Below are 20,450 nucleotides of genomic sequence, written 5' to 3'. Positions count from 1 at the left end.
TATCACCACCACACACCATCACCACCACACACTCACCACCACACTGTCACCACCACACACTATCACCACCACACACCGGTCACCATCACACATTATCACCACAGACTGTCATCACACCGCTGTCACCACCATCACACACTATCACCTCCACACACTGTCACCACCACACACACATCCACACACTATCACCACCACAGATTGTCACCACCACACACTATCACCACCACACACTGTCACCACCACACACTGTCACCACCACACACTATCATCACAACCACTACCACAAACTATCACCACCACACACCACAAACAATCATCATAACCACCACACAGTGAGATGAAACATGCCTGAGGTGGAGCATTGCTAAGGTGGTGGAACATGAGTCAGGTGGAGCATGACGTGATAGGAGCATGACTGGTGACACTTGATCAGGCAGTGATCGTCATCTGATCAACCACTAGCCAGAGGCGACCACTAACACGACCACCACCACTGCCGCCACTACCACCATCATCACCATCAACATCACCACTACCATCGTCAACACACACACACACACACACACACACACACACACACACACACACACACACACACACCAGCATTGCCCACATACAGTATTTTTCCCCGGTGATGAAGATGGTGAAGATGGTATTGGTTAAGATGGTGATGATGGTAATGGTGGTGGTGTTGATGATGATGACGGTGATGATGATGATGACGGTGGTGGTGATGATGATGATGATGATGATGATGATGATGATGATGATGATGATGATGATGATGACGGACAATTAGACCCTCAGCGCCACACAACAACTCCATTTCTTCGGTCTTAAAAAATAAAGATGATTATTTGACTCATTTTAGCCGAGTTGAGGAAAGAATGAGGTAGAGTGAGGGAAAATATGGTGAAGTGAGGGAAAATATGGTGGAGTGAGGGAAAATATGGTGGAGTGAGGGAAAATATGGTGGAGTGAGGGAAAATATGGTGGAGTGAGGGAAAATATGGTGGAGTGAGGGAAAATATGGTGGAGTGAGGGAAAATATGGTGGGATGAGGGAGAAAATGATTGACTGAGGTAATTGCCTATATAATTATGTACTAATTACACCATATGTCCCTCGTCACGTCAACCAAACACACACTGTAACATAAGAACATAAGAATGGAGGAAACTGCAGCGGGCCGATACATACTGGGCAGTCCCATTTACACCCAACCCCTATTGCTCATATATCCATTCAACTTATATTTGAAGCTATCTGCAACACAACACTCCCACAAAAATATCAGAATACCTACCTTTCCCAACAGACCCCCTCTCTCTCTCAATCACTAATACATAACTTTCCATCAATCACATTACGCAACACTCGCCCCTCCCCCTCTGCAATACCCCCTTACACAACACTAATGTTACATTCACTAGCTTGACATCATCTACGTCAAGCTATGCTCAACACATTTAACACAGCTAAATCATTCTGTATCCATATTACACCTTATTAACCATACACAACTCACCACCACCCGGACCAGATGTATGCAGGAGTAAACACAATAATTACACCAACACCAACACCTGCCAGTAACACGGAAATAAATATAAACCAATTAGTACAGGTGATAATGGTGATAATGACCGAACGCCTCACCTGAGTCTTAACACCACACTAACCTCACAGAAGGTGGTGGTAAAGGTGTAGGAGGTTCTCCCTGATAACCCCGACCAATTATCCGCTCCAGTGAAACCTCTATTTAACGGACTATATGGAGAGGAAAGTCCATTATATTGAGGTGTTCGTTATGTGTGAAATGTTCTTCCGACGAATTATATCGAGATGGAAGTTTGTTATATCGAGGTTTATATGGAGAGAGGAGTCCGTTATATGGAGAGTGTAGTCCGTTATATGGAGGTTTCTCTGTACTGTACCGTGTTTCTCGTTAGCCTTATAGGGAGCAAGAGGCTTAATTCCACACGCAACATTAAATTAGGGAAGCTTAAACATCCACGCACAGGCAGAGAGGCGCCCAAGCTTACTCGATACATACACGAGATTAGACACACACACACGTACACATATACTGTACAAACACACACACACACACACATACATCGAAGCACTTACAAAAACACGTACACACCCATACACACGCATCGAAATATACAAAACACTCATACATACAAAACCATTAAAGAAATCCCTGACACTATCTACAGCCACACCCAGAAGACGACTTACTGAGGGTCCACCTTATCAACCAACCCTAAGAAGAAACTTGTGGAAACTCAATGAAAAACTCTTGATAACTCAGGTGAACTACCGTTATCATCCTCCGCTAGCGAGTTTTACAGCATCAGGATCAACCCACGTCAAGATATCATCACCGAGGCAGTAAAAAGCGGACCCAACATCTCGCCCTGAGGAACCCCTTCTTGATAACGTCCAGTGGTTGTGGGAGAGGACCTGAGGAGTTGGTTGTCGTGTCCTTACAACAAAACAAAACACAGCAGCACAAGAAGATCGTGATGGACCAACTGGACAACACAGGCATTTGGTAAAGTCAAGTACGACTATTAATTACAATGAGTCACGCTACACTACACTGTACTCCAGGTCCTCAGTCTTGGACAAAGGAAGTTATTATCCCCCACCGAGACCTGCCTGAAGGGGTGTTTTATGAGTAGGTGTTGTCCAGCCCCTTCCTCCACCCCTGCCAGCCAAAGACTCCGCCCCACCGTCCGCTAGTGAGCCAATTTTCCTTACTGGATTACTTTAAAACATACAGCACCAGCACTCTAACTACTACACCTTTCACCAGATTATACAACTTGCTGCAGGATACACAAGTGCTGTTAAGTAATACACCTCACTCACTACAGGTACGGAAATAATACAGTATTACAAGTAATATAACATGCATTAAGACTTCAGAATACTGTAATAACAATACACGAACACTTCAAGACCATGACAGTACATCATTCCTGTCTCAGCGAACAATGGCTCATCTCTTCTTCTCAACCTCCTATGTAAATATAACATTAATATAAAACTTCACCAATTAAAAAATCAAAACGACAAACCTAAACCCTGATGAGGATGAATAATGGTCCATAAAAGATACATTATTATCACACACACACACACACACACACACACACACACACACACACCCCTAAAAAGTATCTTCACGGAGGTAATCGATGAATATCATAATGAACACTACTACTCCTGTTGTCTCGGTAGGGTTGTCAAAATCTTTCGTCCGTTGTGTCATAATGTCTCACACAAAAACGTAAAGATACTTTCAGTAGCGAGTGGAACATTATCACATCTGCTAACATAATAACAGACTAGAGACCACCACGTCATTCTTATAATTACCAACATTAATTTCCTCTATAATTATCATAATGTCTCAAACTGTGTCCAATAGTAGTGATAGGAGATCTAATTTGGTTCACTTATAAGTATAGAGAAAGATATATAGCTGCCAAAATTGGGTGACGTGAATAAAATTTTAATAAGACTTGACCTATAATTAGGTGTGTTATCTTAGTCCGAGAGAGAGAGAGAGAGAGAGAGAGAGAGAGAGATAAGACCCGAGTGGTGTACGAGCATCAGGATCCTTGTTAGTACTCACCCTCACCTCCCTACACCCCCTCACACGTCAGGTCATCAACACTTACCTGGAAATAAAGAAAAACAAAAGTTAATTAACAAAAAAAAACCATAAAGACATTAATAAGATCACCTGTTAAGTTACCTGGACTCCCTAAAATACCTGGGTTCAAGGGTTCGACTCCCAGGCTACAGCAGTATGTTTTCCCCTGTGGCTTGATTAACCTGACTGTTTTAACCTCTAGTCAGTCTACCTGTGTTACTGCAATAGCCAGGTTAATTACGTACATATAATGAAGGAACTTTTTATAATACTTAGATGTTATATTAATGGTTATAAATTGTATATCTGGTAGCAACATCGTTAACAACCCACCCACTCGTAAACTACCAGTATAGAAACTCATGTTCCTCCGTCAGTATGGGGCATTAAATCAGCGACAATTACCATGTACCGAGGTGCTGACGCGGCTAAATGTGTCTTCAACTCAACACTATTCATCACATTCTTCCCTCACGGCGCCACAGGAATGTCACCTTACGACAGTTACTTCGCTGTCATCATCACTATTATTTTACGGTCGTCTGAACAACACGAGTGGGGGAGGGAGGGGGGGGGGCGTTATCCGTCCCTACGTCCAGGAAGTTTGATGCTCGCTGTATAACCTAATCTAACCTGTAAACAAGTACGGTCACAAACCAAACAAGAAACCAGAGCGCCACCTGTATGTAAACAAGAGACCAGAGCGCCACCTGTATATAAACAAGAGATCAGAGCGCCACCTGTATGTAAACAAGAGACCAGAGCGCCACCTGTATGTAGACAAGAGACCAGAGCGCCACCTGTATGTAAACAAGAGACCAGAGCGCCACCTGTATGTAAACAAGAGACCAGAGCGCCACCTGTATGTAAACAAGAGACCAGAGCGCCACCTGTATGTAAACAAGAGATCAGAGCGCCACCTGAAGGTAAATAATCACTTCGGGGAACTCCTGCCAGCGGTGTGGATCTCCGGTATGTGAAGGGACCCGTCACGAGAGGCTGAGTACAACCACCACCACCTGCAGCACAAGCCAAGGTCACAGGGAGCTGATGTAACACCTCAACCTACAGTGTATTACTACGACACATACGAGGTGTCTTGTGTGTGGGTACTCGTGGATCTTATGTGTGGGTACTGGTGGATCTTGTGTGTGGATACTGGTTGATCTTGTGTGTGGGTACTGGTGGATCTTGGGTGTGGGTACTGGTTGATCTTGTGTGTGGGTACTGGTTGATCTTGTGTGTGGGTACTGGTGGATCTTGTGTGGGTTCTGGTGGATCTTATGTGTGGGAACTGGTTGATCTTGTGTGTGGGTACTGGTGGATCTTGTGTGTGGGTACTGGTGGATCTTTGTGTGGGTTTGGTGATTCTTGTGTGTGGGTACAGGATCTTGTGTGGGTAGGTGATCTTGTGTGGTACATGATCTTGTGTGGGTACTGGTGGATCTTGTGTGTGGGTACTGGTGATCTTGTGTGTGGGTACTGGTTGATCTTGTGTGTGGGTACTGTGATCTTGTGTGGGGTACTCAGGTCTTGGGTGTGGGCACTGGATGGCTGTGTGGGTGCAGGATTGGTGTGGGCACTGGTGGATCTTGTGTGTGGGTACTGGTGATCTTGTGTGTGGGTACTGGTGGATCTTGGGTGTGGGTACTGGTGGATCTTGTGTGTGGGTACTGTGATCTTGTGTGTGGGTACTGGTGGATCTTGGGTGTGGGTACTGGTGGATATTGTGTGTGGGTGCTGGATCTTGTGTGTGGGTACTGGTGGATCTTATGTGTGGGTACTGGTGGATCTTATGTGTGGGTACTGGTGGATCTTATGTGTGGGTACTGGTGGATCTTGTGTGTGGGTACTGGTGGATCTTATGTGTGGGTACTGGTGGATCTTATGTGTGGGTACTGGTGGATCTTATGTGTGGGTACTGGTGGATCTTATGTGTGGGTACTGGTGGATCTTAAGTGTGGGTACTGGTGGATCTTGGGTGCTAGTCCTTAATGATTTCACTTCCAACACAACTAAGAAAAATTAACGAATAAACGAATTGTGAAAACTCGATTGTATTTACCTTACACCACACTACACCACACCACACTACACTACACGCCACTACACCACACCACACTACACGCCACTACACCACACTACACTACACTGGCCACAGCTTGTCTTATCCCTCCGTGGTCACAACTATCACACGCCCTTATGAGCACCAAGTATATCATTACAGCTGCATTCCAAAATCCTGCCAGTGTGAGGTGTGAGGACCAGCCAGCCTGTTACTGCTTCAATAACGCGTCGTACTGGTCGGTGTACCTACGACAACATGAGACCGGCCGGGGGTAACTCGGAACATTGTGGTGTGTGTGTGTGTGTGAGACCGGCCGGGGATAACTCGGAACATTGTGGTGTGTGTGTGTGTGTGTGTGAGACCAGCCGGGGGTAACTTGGAACATTGTGGTGTGCGCCCTAAGTCACGTCCCGGCGCAGTGTCCTTCCAGGCGACCTTGACGGCGCTGCCTCCTCGACCACCACCGCCAGCAGCCACCCCGCCACACCATCAGCCACCCCGCCACACCAAATCAATAAGTCATGTGGTTCTAACTTTGGAAATACTGAAGTCATTATCATCACCACTGGGCAGGTCACCACGAGGCCACCCAAGTGTAAACAAACGGTGACAAAATCCACACTGGAACTCCCATCAATATTCATGTATGCTGAGAGATAAAGATCTCTCTCTCTCTCTCTCTCTCTCTCTCTCTCTCTTGGGAGCTCGTCAGTCATCCGCGTCACCAGTACACGAGTCAACAACAGTCAGTTCCTCGTAAATAAAACTGACAATAATGAGGTTACTTTGTTAACAAGAAGGTAATTTAACTTCCGTAATCTTGGTTGTTTTTTTATTCTAGCGGCTGCTGTTGTGTGCGGTATATAGATATTACACACACACACACACACACACACATACTTTCAGCATTCATAGGGTGGATGTGTGTGGCGCTGCTGCTAACGCGCCGTGGTCTTGATCATGGAGACAGCTGCCAGCCCGGTCTGTCGGGCCTTCCCATCTGGATTTATCAACATCCTCACACCAACAGTACAGTGCAAATATTGACGATCAACCCACAAGTGATATACAAAGTGGCAATTTCAACTCAAAGGAAAAGCACAAAACACAGCAATACTGATTGTGGCTGATCTGACCTAACCTGACCTGACCTCATGGCTTCACCTGACCTAACCTGAAGGATGGAGCACACCTGCATTGCCCTGCTACTGTCCTGGCCCGTGGCCACACACCCTGCCCAACCGCATCCAGCCCATACGAGCACGAACTGATTGCCAAGAACAGCCCAGTCCCAACCATTGTAAAAATTATCAACACCTAATTATTATATATCATTTGTATTTATGTTACTTGTACATCATTTGTAAATCAAGAGAACCATTCCCCGATTATGTAATTGTATATTTTCAGCCTTCCGGCTGCCATGCTCTTCAATAAACCGTTAATTATTATTATATATTACACACACACACACACACACACACAGAGATAGTAATTTTCCTTCAGCCTTCATTATCCAACAAAAGACATTATATTAATCAAATGACTTTCTCACACGACCATATATAACATTAAAGATAAATTTACCTCGAACTTATAAAACGATAGGAATCAGTTCAACCATTATATCCAATTACCCCATGAAATAATTACTATAGGAAAACACCAAAGTATTTCATAACAAAAGTGTAATATAACTCCTGTGAAAACTCCTTTCTATTGTATTAATCTAAAGTTTATGAACACGTGAATACATTACTGTGTGTAGGTGGTGTTGTAGTTGATGTTTGAACTGGGTGTATTATTGTAGTGTGAATTATATGTACTGGGTGTGTATAAGACCAGGTACTGTACTTGACTCAGAGTATACACAACACTCGCTTTGTGGTGGTGACAATGGTGGCAGTAGTGGTAGTGTGGTGGAAATGCTCGGAGTAGAGATGGTGGTAAGGGTGGTGGTAGTGATGGTGGTAGTGGTGGTGGGACAGGTCATAGTGGTGGTGGGTGGGTGGTCTAAATGGTACAACAGTGTGGCCAGGATAATGCAGGAGGCTGGCCATGACCAACACTGGCCACAGATGGTTGGTGTCGACCGGCCAGGTGTTCATAAGACCAGGTGTGACCCACCTAGTGTCACGTTAATAACAGGTGGAAGAAGATCCTACCCTCCCTCCCTCCCTCATCACCACCACTCCTCTACACCCTCCCTCATCACCACCACTCCTCTACACCCTCCCTCATCACCACCACTCCTCTACACCCTCCCCTCATCCACCACCACTCCTCCTACACCTCCCTCATCACCCCCTCCTCCTACACCCTCCCTCATCATCACCCTCCTCCTACACCCTCCCTCATCACCACCACTCCTCTACACCCTCCCTCATCACCACCACTCCTCTACACCCTCCCTCATCACCACCACTCCTCTACACCCTCCCTCATCACCACCACTCCTCTACACCCTCCCTCCCTCATCACCACTACACCTCCCTCTCTCACTAATAAGGACACAGACAAGATGTACCTCAAAACAACAACAGCAGAGAATTAAGATATATCACCGTGGCTCATCAGGTATACACAATAGATGACCATAATAACTTCCTCAACACACAAACGACACGGAAAGATTATCACTTGTTATCACACAGACGAACGGACGGAAAAATGATGACACATACGATAATACCAAAAAAAGACAAAGTTCCTGAATTACGACGCATTAATATTTATACATCTTAGGTGTATAATTACTTACACTAATTATAACTCAACGCGATCATGGCCAAATATACGTATATGCCAGTACACTCCCATGAGGAAATCTTGGAAAGGCGCATCAAAAACAAGGTTACTGTCATATATGGTGAGGAGGCGAATATATCCTTCAGCCCCATGTAAACACGAGCTTAACACCATCACAAGACTGTTATTTAATGGTAAAAGACATCATCACTCACCTCCTGCACACTCACCCCCGCCCCCCTCTGGCCACTAAAGACGTCATAAATGTCCATAAGAAGAAGTAAGTGGGTAGGACAACAGCGTGTGAGTGACAACCTCCTCAAAATATTTCTCAGTGTACAAGGAAGGAAAGTATGCTGGAGGACTAGAGGATGATGGTGTGACCAGTCTGTCCTTCACCACACCACCACTACAAGACACCACACTATATCACCACAACCCCCTAACTACACCACACTACCACCTTCTCATACCAGACTACACCATCACCCTCACACCACGACTCCTCACCTCGACCACACCACCACCCTCACCCTACCACCCCTCACCACACCACACTGCAGTACATCACCCCTACACCTATACCTCAGTAGTCGCGCCTGCATTAAACAAAACCAAGCGAAGACTTTCAGACACAACACTGATCATTACACTATACCTGAGGCTCAGAGACAGAAGGTCACTGTAACAATCAGTCACCGTCTTACCAGGCCAGACTCAACAAGGCCCGGCTTTCCCCATGACCCGACACGACCAAGAGTGTCCCCCCGCCCAACGACAGAGCCACACAAATGACCATAACAGTAGTCTGGCGCCGAAGGAGGTGCGTGGCGACTCATAAAATAGCCCAAAACTCCCATCTTCTCCAGGCCTGGGCTATACTCAAGGCTAATTTGGTCAACGGAGGCGTGACACACACACACGAGCATACTCTCACGACCACAACAAACAAGATTGTCACGCCCACGCACTGTACACCAACCAACACTTTATACAATCTGTCGACACAAAACAAAACCTTCATCTCATCTCTTTTGTTTCTTATTCTTAATTAAATGTTTGTACTGATAATCTCTACAACTTCTCCAAAGACACAGATGTTTAGGTGTTAGAGAAGACCCACAACATAAATAAATGTCGTCAATTAATCGCGTTATAGAGTTTATTACACCTGATGATTAAACACACTAAAGCTATAGCTGGGGGGGGTTAGGTTAGCTGTGGGAGGGTTAGGTTAGCTGTGGAGGCTAATCTTCAGGTGATGTGTTAGGTCTTGTTATTAACGATTCCTGAATACAGAGGAAGTAATGAAGTTTGTCTACTGAGAGAAGATGATCTTGAACACCCACAACAACATGACTCTTCAGGGCGGCCAGTAACTGTTGGCATTAGTAGTAGCAGAACTCTTACCTGTTAGTGATGAAATATAATGAAAAAAAGGGTGAGAGAGAGAGAGAATAAAGCTAGCTCTACGCCCGCTGTGACCCCTACTCCCACACCCACCAGTAATACCTGTCACACTGCTGCTGTCACCACACCTGCCTCGAGGGATCAAGTGACACACCCTCTTCCCTTCCTCTTTACCTGTGTGTGTGTGTGTCACGGTGTCATGCTTTCCCCTCCCTCCCCCATCACCCCCCATCCCTCCACTCACAGTACCCAGGAAAGATACACCCCCATCCACACACTACACACCCCATCCACACACTACACCCCCATCCACACACTACACCCCATCCACACACTATATTAAGCCTTTAAGATCAAGAACCGCCGCCTTATTTACATTACTCACCTGACTGACTGACCCACAGGTGAGTTAGTAATTACGATCACTCCCGAGGCCACATTACCTCCTCACCTTTGCCTGGGCTTGGAGTGTGGCTTAATGGCTGCTAGTGGGCGCGTTTTAAACCCTGTATATACTGCAGGGTTAGTGTTGGGGCCCATTGAGTGAGATGTTTTAGCCCCTTGAGTACGTTGTCAACACCCCCCGAGTACAATGAATGAGTCCACTGAGATATCTTAATCTCTTGAGTACGTTGTCAACACTTAATACGGTAAATGGGCCATCGAGTAAGTCATTTTAGCAGCTTGAGTACGATGAATGAAGTCCATTAAGTAAGATAATTTAACCTCCTGAGTACAATAACAACACCCTGAGTACCAAATAAAGAATGAAGCATTGAGTAAGATATCCTAACCTTTCAGAGTGCGAAATTTTAACACCTTGAGTACAATGACTAAAGCCCTCGAGTACGGTATTAAGTCATTGTCCTCAAGGGGTTAAGTCATCGTCCTCAAGGGCTTAAGTCATCGTCCTCAAGGGGTTGTCATCGTCCTCAAGGGGTTAAGTCATCGTCCTCAAGGGGTTAAGTCATCGTCCTCAAGGGGTTAAGTCATCGTCCTCAAGGGGTTAAGTCATCGTCCTCAAGGGGTTAAGTCATCGTCCTCAAGGGGCTCAATAAACAAAGGTGTGAGTTTCATTGTTTATATTGTAACCATAACCCGTAGCGCCAGACACGAGAGAGCCAAGGTGTATGAACATGACCAACACAGATGATGGTCAGTGTAGTGTTTACTGATCCTCAGGAAGAGTGTGTTTACGGGGCTTCATAACCAAGCGCTCTGTGTGTATTCCACCACTGTCTGCACACACACACACACTTAGTCTTTCCATGATAAAGTCTTCACAGTTCTGCCTACTACAAGTCTACATCACACGTCATGGTAGTACAGTGAGGCATCGATGTTCTGGCGTGTAGCTTCCTGAAGGGACGCCTCAACATAAACATGAAGGGAGGGGGCAGTGCTGTACTCACCATAGACAGTTTTACTCCTGCGAGACACGAGGGCGTCACTGCCGGAGGAGGCGGTGATGACGGGCAGGTTGGCGGTTGTGGTAGGGGTTGCTGACGATATCACCACAGGGGTGCCTGCTGCCACGCCCACGCCCACCACGCCCGCACTTGTGCCACCCACTGAAGGCAGCGCCGTTGGAATCGTCACTGTAGGATGAGGGAGACAGAGTAAGATTGTTGTATAAGAGATGATCCTTTAACACTACACAACACCGTGGCCAGTGTTCCTACCGAGCTGCCCACCCTGCACCACACAACATGTCCGTGTCAGCTGTAAGGTAATGCAGTACTGTAGTGATACAACATTCCTTGTATTCTGGGACAAACATGTTTGTGTGGTGGCTCGTGACAACCAACCTGTAGTGCCACACACCTGGCCTCCACCACCACCGGGTCTACTACAGCTAGGACGCTCCCCTACCTGTGTCAGGCGAACCACCGTCGCTACACACACACGGCAGGGGAGGGAGGCTGAAGGGACCAGATGGGGGCGGCGGCTCAGATAACACTGACCTACTCTAACATAATGTATTAGTAAGGCGCTAAGCTTAAAGCATGACTCAACTAGTGATCTAACTTTATAAAGCATTAATCAAGGAATACTGTACTAACAATCTCTTCCCATAAGCTCAGGCAACAGGTAACATGACAGGGATGCAGCCAACTGTATTCATGCAGAACCAAAAATAATGTTGTCAACGTAAGCTTAAGGTAAGGGTGAGCCAGACAAGAAGTGGGCAACCTCGCACCTGCTGGTAACTGGTACATGCTATTGGTCAGGCTGCTGAGTGGCGAACAATAAGGTGCTTTCTGAGCCCTGTTGATAACAAGGGGGAGGAGGGACTCATGCGATCTCTCCTCCAATCCCTTGCCAGCTCCGATGGGAGATCGCTTGTCATTGGATGAGAGAGCGGGACGAGCATGATTCTTGATTGGTAGGAAGGTTGGGCGTTTTAGGCGAGGGGCGTGGGAGGTGGCCGCGGGTGAGGGGTAGGAAGGAGTGTCGCTGGTGCCTGGCGACTCATTATTCTCACCGTGTTTCTTGGCTAACTCTCCGTCTAATGGGGAATAAAAACATCACACATGAGGCATCTAGTCTGGGCAGCTATCTGGTACCTCAAACTAGAACCCAAACCTCCTAAAAGGTTTATTGTATTTATTATTAATTAAAATATTACATGCTAAATTAAAGTAAACAAAACGAACTAATTTTTTATACATCCCAATAAGTTTGTTGTCTTAATAAACTTAAGTAAATCGATATTCCATTACGTCTTCCTTAAGGTAAAGTCAAACAGGTCTTTATAAGGGCTACAGGTAATCTTTTATACAGGTATTTTGAAGAACATGATGATACAGACAGGTGAGTCAGGACACCTACCCAGGGATATGTTCAACAGAGACAACATGATGAGGGTGGGCTGGTGGTGGGTGGTGGTCATGGTAGGTCAGCTGCACCGCCCACCAAACCTTTCTGCCGCCCACACATACAACCCACAACACCACCACTGAGAGGCCTGTCTTTTCCCTCCAGTACTACCACCACATTGTCCTAACTCGCCACCGTTGTCCTCACTCGCCACCGTTGTCCTCACTCGCCACCGTTGTCCTCACTCGCCACCGCTGACACAGGTGTTATTCTGTCTTTTGTTTACTTATTCCTCCTCACCGCCGACACCCACACACTACACCACAGTCGCTACACCAGGGTAGTGTATGAGCGTGCAGGTGTGTGAGAGTGTGGGGTGGTGATCATAGTCTCTCACAATCCCCCGCCGGATACAGTTCCACCGTCACTATCACCCCACACTTCCTGCCGCCTCTCGCACTATTTTCTAATACACTTTTATCACTTTCCTAAATCACAACAACAACACGACGTTACAACTTAGTGATCTTTTATCTCATTTACATAAATTATACACAAAAAAACTGGCGTTATTTTGATTATATTTCACGAGTTATAAAGAAACGGATGGTGGTGGTGAGGGGGGAGAGGGACTTCCTTCCTTTGTAAAATATTGTTCATGTATTGGTGGTGTAAAGCTGGTCTAATGCTTATTTTTCCTATGTTCCCCATACAAATATAAATGTGTGTGTGTGTGTGTGTGTGTGTGTGTAATAGACATCCTGGCCGCAAATCCTGTATGGTTGAAACTTTTACTTCACGACATACATTCCAGTTTCTGTTTTTATGTTTTGTTATGTTATTTAAGGAGGGAAGAGGGGAAGGGGGGGAGAGAGGGGGGGAGGGGGATAGATGAAGAAAGGATAAGGGGGGGATAGATAGAGATAGAGGGGATAGAGGAGATGGAGAGGGAGGAATAGAAGGGTGCAGAGGAGGGTAGGGGGGGGATGGAGGAGACAGGTGCTAGGAAAACACCCCGTGAAGACACTAGCTATGAGAGAACAGTAACACACACACACGAGAGGTAAGGAACACGACCAAGTAACAACAAGTATCACTCGACACTACGGGAACAGACACACTCGGTGAACCCCGGCCCACGACCTCCCCTGACATACATACATACATACATACATACATACATACATACATACATACATACATACATACATACATACAACGCACATTTAACATTAATACATACATACACACAAATATAAAAAAAATACAGTATATTACCCGTTTATTATGATATTTACGACAAACAATTCACCTGATATCCGTATGCTTAAAAAAATCGGCATTAATGTGGTATATTTAGTCAACAAATACTAACCATTATCCTCTCAGATTACCCTTGAAATTAGAGAAGGAAGGCGGGGGGAGGGTACCTGTAGCGGTTGGGGGAGGAGGGGGTGGTGTAGTACAGGTGAGGGGCGGACGGACGGACACACACACTTGAAGGATCCTATTTAATCAGAGTCCCCTGTCATGACCTCCACCTAGTCCATGACCTCCACCAAGTCATGACCTCCTGCATGACCTCCACCAGTCATGGCCTCCACCTAGTCATGACCTCCCACCGTGACCTCCACCTAGTCTTGACCTCCACCTGGCTTCCACCTAGTCATGACCTCCACCAGTCTTGGGGTCCACCCCTAGTCGAGACCTCCACTAGTCATGACCTCCACCAGTCATGACACCACACAATCACCCTCCACCACCAAGTCATGACCTCCACCAAGTCCTCCCTTGGTCATGACCTCAGCAAGTCATAACCTCCACCAAGTCATGACCTCCACCTAGTCATGCACTTCCACCTAGTCATGACCTCCCTCACCCTAGTCATGACCTCCAATAAGTCATAACTCCACTAAGTCACAACTGACCTCCACATAAATCATGACCTCCTGTCACACCTCCACATAGTCATGACTCCAGTCATGATTCTCCACCAAGTCATGACCTCCACCAAGTCATGACCTCCACCTAGTCATCACCCTCCACCTAGTCATCACCTCCACCAAGTCCTGTCCCCTCCACCAAGTCATGACCTCCACCAAGTCATCACCTCCCCCAAGTCGCCATCACCTCCACCAAGTCACACACTCCACCAAGTCCACCTAGTCATCACCTCCACCAATCCCCACCTCCACCAAGTCATCACTCACCTCACCTCCACCTAGTCATCCACCTCCACAAGCACCACTCACGTTTACTACTCCACCAAGTCATGACCTCAAGGTCTCCACCTAGTCATCACCTCCACCGTCATGACTCCATATAGTCATGACCTCCACTGTCATATCCCACCAAGTCATGACCTCCACATAGTCATGACCTCCACCATGACCTCCACCGTCATGACTCCACCACCGTCATGATTCCTCACCAGTCACTGGACTCACCACGACTCCACCAAGTCATGACCTCCACATAGTCACTGACTCCACCAAGTCATAACCTCCACCTCCAAGTCACATGATCTCCACCTAGTCATGACCTCCACCAGTCATGACCTCCACCAAGTCATGACCTCCACCAAGTCATGACCTCCACCAAGTCAGCGACTCCACCAAGTCATGACCTCCATATCAGTCATGACCTCCACCAAGTCATAACTCACCAAGTCATGACCTCCACATAGTCAAGACCTCCACCTAGTCATGACCTCCACCAAGTCAGTCCACCCAAGTCTTGACCTCCTCCCACCAAGTTATGACCTCCCACCATCCTGTAACCTCAGCACCTCCTACCAAGTCATCACCAAGTCCACCAGTCATGACCTCCACCAAGTCGCAACTTCCACCAAGTCATGACCTCCCACATAGTCATGACCTCCACCAAGTCTTGACCTCCCAGTCATGACTCCACTCAGTCATGACCTCCACTGTCATGACCTACTAGCCAAGTGACTCATGACCTCCACCAAGTCATGACCTCCACCAAGTCATGACCTCCACCAAGTCATGACCTCCACCAAGTCATGACCTCCACCAAGTCATGACCTCGCTGACCACCCAATACAACACAACAGTATCAAGTGGTACAGTATTCTTGTGTTGTGTCCAGAGGCAGTTGTTGAGTAAGGGACTTTCCTGATTTCATCTCTAGATTAACAGAGGGCGATACTTGAGAGCTGTGCGAGTCAGTGGATATAACAGGTGAAGCCAGAGGTGGTGTGGGGAGGGAGTGGGGGGGGAAGGAGGGGAAGATAGGGGAAGGAGGGGAGGTAGGAGACGGGAAGAGGAAGGTACGGAAGGGTAAGGAAGGGTAAGGGAGGGTAGGGGAGGGCTAGTTATGGGTATGTAGGTGGGAGGATGTACGTCACGTCTCACCATAACACACAGACCTATACACCCGCTCATCACTCCCTCGCCTAAACACTCATCAATCCTAAAACTTCTCCTCTCCTCGACCTACAGCACACAGCTCACTTAATGATGCTCTCCTCACGCTAACCTGCTTCACGCGTGTACACAATACCATCCTCACGCTGATGGTACAATAATAACAGTACACAATCACAAAAACATCAATGGCCATCATCTTGTACACGAGAGAACAAGTACAATCATGTAAGCATCAAGTGTACATCACATCAAGTGTACATCACATCAGGGTGTACATCACTTCAGGGTGTACATCACATCAGGGTGTACACAGGAACGAAGATGGGTGACAATCATTTCAATCACCGCTAAAAATAAACTTTCCCGACATCTACTACAGTGTAAAGTGTAAGTGTAAGTGTTCCGTGTTGTAGTGACGACACGTGGCCTGGGGGGTGGCGGTGGTGAGGGAGGGAGGGAGGGAGGAAACTTTAGACGAGCAGTGAGGACAACTTTACCTCAACCTCAGTCTGTCTCTCACTGATACCTCCTCCAGCATCACACACACACACACACACACACACACACACACACACACACACACACACACACACACACAAGGTTAGTACTTAGTAGCGTTGTACACACCTGTGCCACAACGACGTATGAATCAATTTCTTTTCCTCCGTCATTAACGTGTGGGTGGGTGTGGGTGTGGGGGTGTGGGTGTGGGTGTGTGGGTGTGGGTGTGGGTGTGTGTGTGTGTGTGTGTGTGTGTGTGCAGCAGGGATCACAAAGACAAGGTGTGTCAGCATATATCACACAGGTAAATCCCTCACATTAACATAACTTCCCGTGGCTACACAGGTAAGGCGTCGCCATAATCCTCACACACGTCTGTCTCACCCCGAGATACTGGCTGATAAGAGAGTAGAGATAGCGTGTGGTGTGACCTGCAGCCACCTCAGACACACACCGCCTCCCTCCAAGATTTGTGTGACCAAGATGGCGGGTACTAACATCTGGCCAATAGTGCTTCAACACCCTCCTCCACTCACTAGATGGGGCTGGGGAGGTGCTGGGGCAGGGTTAGGGGAGGTGCTGGGGAAGAGTTAGGGGAGGTGCTGGGATAGGGTTAGGGGAGGTGCTGGGGCAGGATTAGGGAGGTGCTGGGGCAGGTTAGGAGGTGCTGGGGCAGGATTAGGGGGTGCTGGGGCAGGATTAGAGTGTGCTGGGTAGTTAGGGAGGAAGCAGTGTGCTAGGGAGGTACTCAAAGGGGTTGGGAGGGGAAGAGTTAGGGGAGGTGCTGGGATAGGGTGATAACAGGGGAACGGTCACTTCTGAAGCTATACATTAAATCAGTTAATATAGTCATAAAGCAGCAGCCTAATGTGTGTGGCTGACCAAGACGGAGAGGCGGGAGGTCGCTCGCTCACACACACTCGTTAGTCAGGCCGTGTTGTCTACGTCAAGTTGTTTTTGCCACTAGGAAGAACAGGCGGGCGGGCGGGCGTCGTTTCCACCCTCTATTACATCATGGATTATAACAAAACTTCACTACACACAACAATTTTCTCAAGGAGGAAACCTAACGATTTCAGGTCCTGAGGTTGAATTATAAAACCTTAATAAACCACAACTCTTACTTCCCCCAGTGTAAATGTCGTTCACCTCCCGGTCTTCACAGGTGACTAAATTAGGTGTTTGTTCTACACACGGGGAACACCTCACCTGTACCCCCCCCCTTCCCCCCATTACTGATTCCTGGAAACGTCAACCACCTGAGGACTTGTTCTTGAGGTGATAATGGAGATGGTAGTAGTGGTGATGGTGAGGATGGTGATAGTAGTGATGGTGTTAATGGTGAAGTCAAAACGGAAAATGAGTATTGCAGGACAAGAAGAATCCAATCACACCTTAACGCGACTCTGAATACCGAACGTGGAAACCTGAGTCGGCAAATATATCTAAAATGAAACACACACACACACACACACACACACACACACACACACACACACACACACACACACACACACACACACACACACACACACACACACACACACACACACACACACACACACACACACACACACACACACACACACACACACACACACCATAACACCATCTGTGAGGGACCATTTACACCACGTGAGGCTCCTCACATAACACCACCAGGAGAGGGAATTACTACACCACGTGAGGCCCCCTCATAACACCATCTGTGAGGGAATTACTACACCACGTGAGGCCCCCTCATAACACCATCTGTGAGGGAATTACTACACCACGTGAGGCCCTCATAACACCATCTGTGAGGGAATTACTACACCACGTGAGGCCCCTCATAACACCATCTGTGAGGGAATTACTACACCACGCGAGGCCCCTCATAACACCATCTGTGAGGGAACTACTACACCACGTGAGGTCCCTCCTACACCATCTGGGAGGGAGTTACTACACTACGTTTTTGCTGTTCAACACCTACAATAATCTGTATGTTCACTGTATGTTCCTTTACCTTTCTCTAATGAAGGCTTTTGTTAAACCACCAATGTATGTAATAAGTCATTTATGTCCAATGTATATTTTCAGCTTTCGGGCTGCAGAACTTTTTCAATAAACCGTCAATTATTATTATTATTATTATTACACACACACACACACACACACACACACACACACACACACACACACACACACACACACACACACACACACACACACACACTCACACACACACACACACACACAAGCAGGAAGGTAAAGCCCACAACAAGACTCAACATCTCCAAAAGGACTCACGTTAATTCTTTCTTACCGGAGATCTATCGTCTTGCCTGTAATATCTCAACCCGCGACGCTAATATGGATTTTCAAAGGTTCCTACGTTAGTTTTTTTTTTAGACATTCTTCTTGTGAACATTGGAGCTCATGTTACCCGCTTCCCTCATGCTAAGACGTAAATCGAGATATTCAAAGGTTTACAAGTCAATTTATTCACTCCCATTCCCTTACCTGGTGGTGTGAGATCGTGTTAAAATTGGCTTCCTTATTTCCTAAACAAGCAACACACACACACACACACACACACACACACACACACACACACACACACACACACACACACACACACACACACCCCTCACCTCACCTGTAGACACAAAAAATGCTCACCCAACTTACAACTTAACTTTAATATACCAACTAGACCTCCCATATCCCCCCACCATGCGATTAGAGAAGAAATATGAAGGTGCGTAACTTGAAAAATCAGAGAAAGGGATTGTGGGGGGCAGGTGACAGGTGGGGAGGGGGACAGGTGTGTTGGGCAGGCAGGTAGGACAGGTGACACCATACAGGGGACATAATAAAGACATATAGAGTCAGGCCGGACACATTCACGACCTCCACCTGTCCGCGAAGATAACTTTACTGCCCAAGAGTTCGTTTATCTCTCACCTTTATGGCAGAAAAAACTGATATATATATTTTTTAGTTAGTTTTAGGAGCTGTCTCACGAATGCCTCCAGACATGACGCAACACTTCACCAGACATGACGCAATACTACCAGACAGACAGCAACACTACCAGACAGACAGCAACACTACCAGACAGACAGCAACACTCCAGACAGCCAGCAACACTACCAGACAGACAGCAACACTACCAGACAGACAGCAACACTACCAGACAGACAGCAACACTACCAGACAGACAGAACACTACCAGCAGCCAGCAACACTACCAGACAGACAGCAACACTACCAGACAGACAGCAACACTACCAGACAGACAGCAGCATCACGGACAGACAACATCACGGACAGACAGCAACATCACGGACAGACAGCAGCATCACGGACAGACAGCAGCATCACGGACAGACAGCAACATCACGGACAGACACCTGGTATGTTAGTAATATATTAAGAATAGACCTTAATATCTTAGTCTTTTCGCTGACACTGTCACCATCATCCTCCTCCTCGTCACCTACTATAGTCACGTGGTGTATTGTTCACAAGGTCTTTCTCACTGACTGTTTCACGTTCCTCTTCGTGGGTACTGTGCTGGTGGAGTCGTCACACCCACTACTACTGCTGTAACTACTACTACTGATCCAGGTGATCCGTGGCCGCCACTGGCTGTGTTCCGGGAGGCTCCTACGCCCCATAACCTCTACACAGAGAGAGTGAGGCCCCTAGAACGCTCGCCGGGGTCACTGCTACGAGTATTACAACACTCCATTGTTAACCCTAAACAACCAACATCAACCTATCAGCGAGAGAATAAAAACTGCTATTGATCCATTACTAAGGTGAGACAGACGTATTATATCATGACCAG

The 20,450-nt window shown here is 47.0% G+C and overlaps 1 protein-coding gene across 1 annotated transcript in view; it reads right to left on the bottom strand.

The window, feature by feature from the left end:
- Positions 1-11,207: 11,207 nt before the first annotated feature.
- The window catches only part of LOC121855968, a 94,992-nt gene continuing 85,749 nt past the window's right edge, over positions 11,208-20,450 (bottom strand). Inside the window, exons 8-9 of the mRNA XM_042351185.1 lie at positions 12,100-12,408; positions 11,208-11,497 (exon numbers count right to left, since the gene is read on the bottom strand). Of these exons, the coding sequence (XP_042207119.1) occupies positions 11,208-11,497; positions 12,100-12,408 (599 nt within the window). The remainder of the gene's footprint in view (positions 11,498-12,099; positions 12,409-20,450) is intronic.

The sequence above is a fragment of the Homarus americanus genome, unplaced genomic scaffold, assembly GCF_018991925.1.
Source record: "Homarus americanus isolate GMGI-L3 unplaced genomic scaffold, GMGI_Hamer_2.0 scaffold19117, whole genome shotgun sequence".
NCBI classification, from domain to species: Eukaryota; Metazoa; Arthropoda; class Malacostraca; order Decapoda; family Nephropidae; genus Homarus; species Homarus americanus.
The sequence above is the reverse complement of the archived record's forward strand: the minus strand, read 5'-3'. Positions and strand labels throughout refer to the sequence as shown.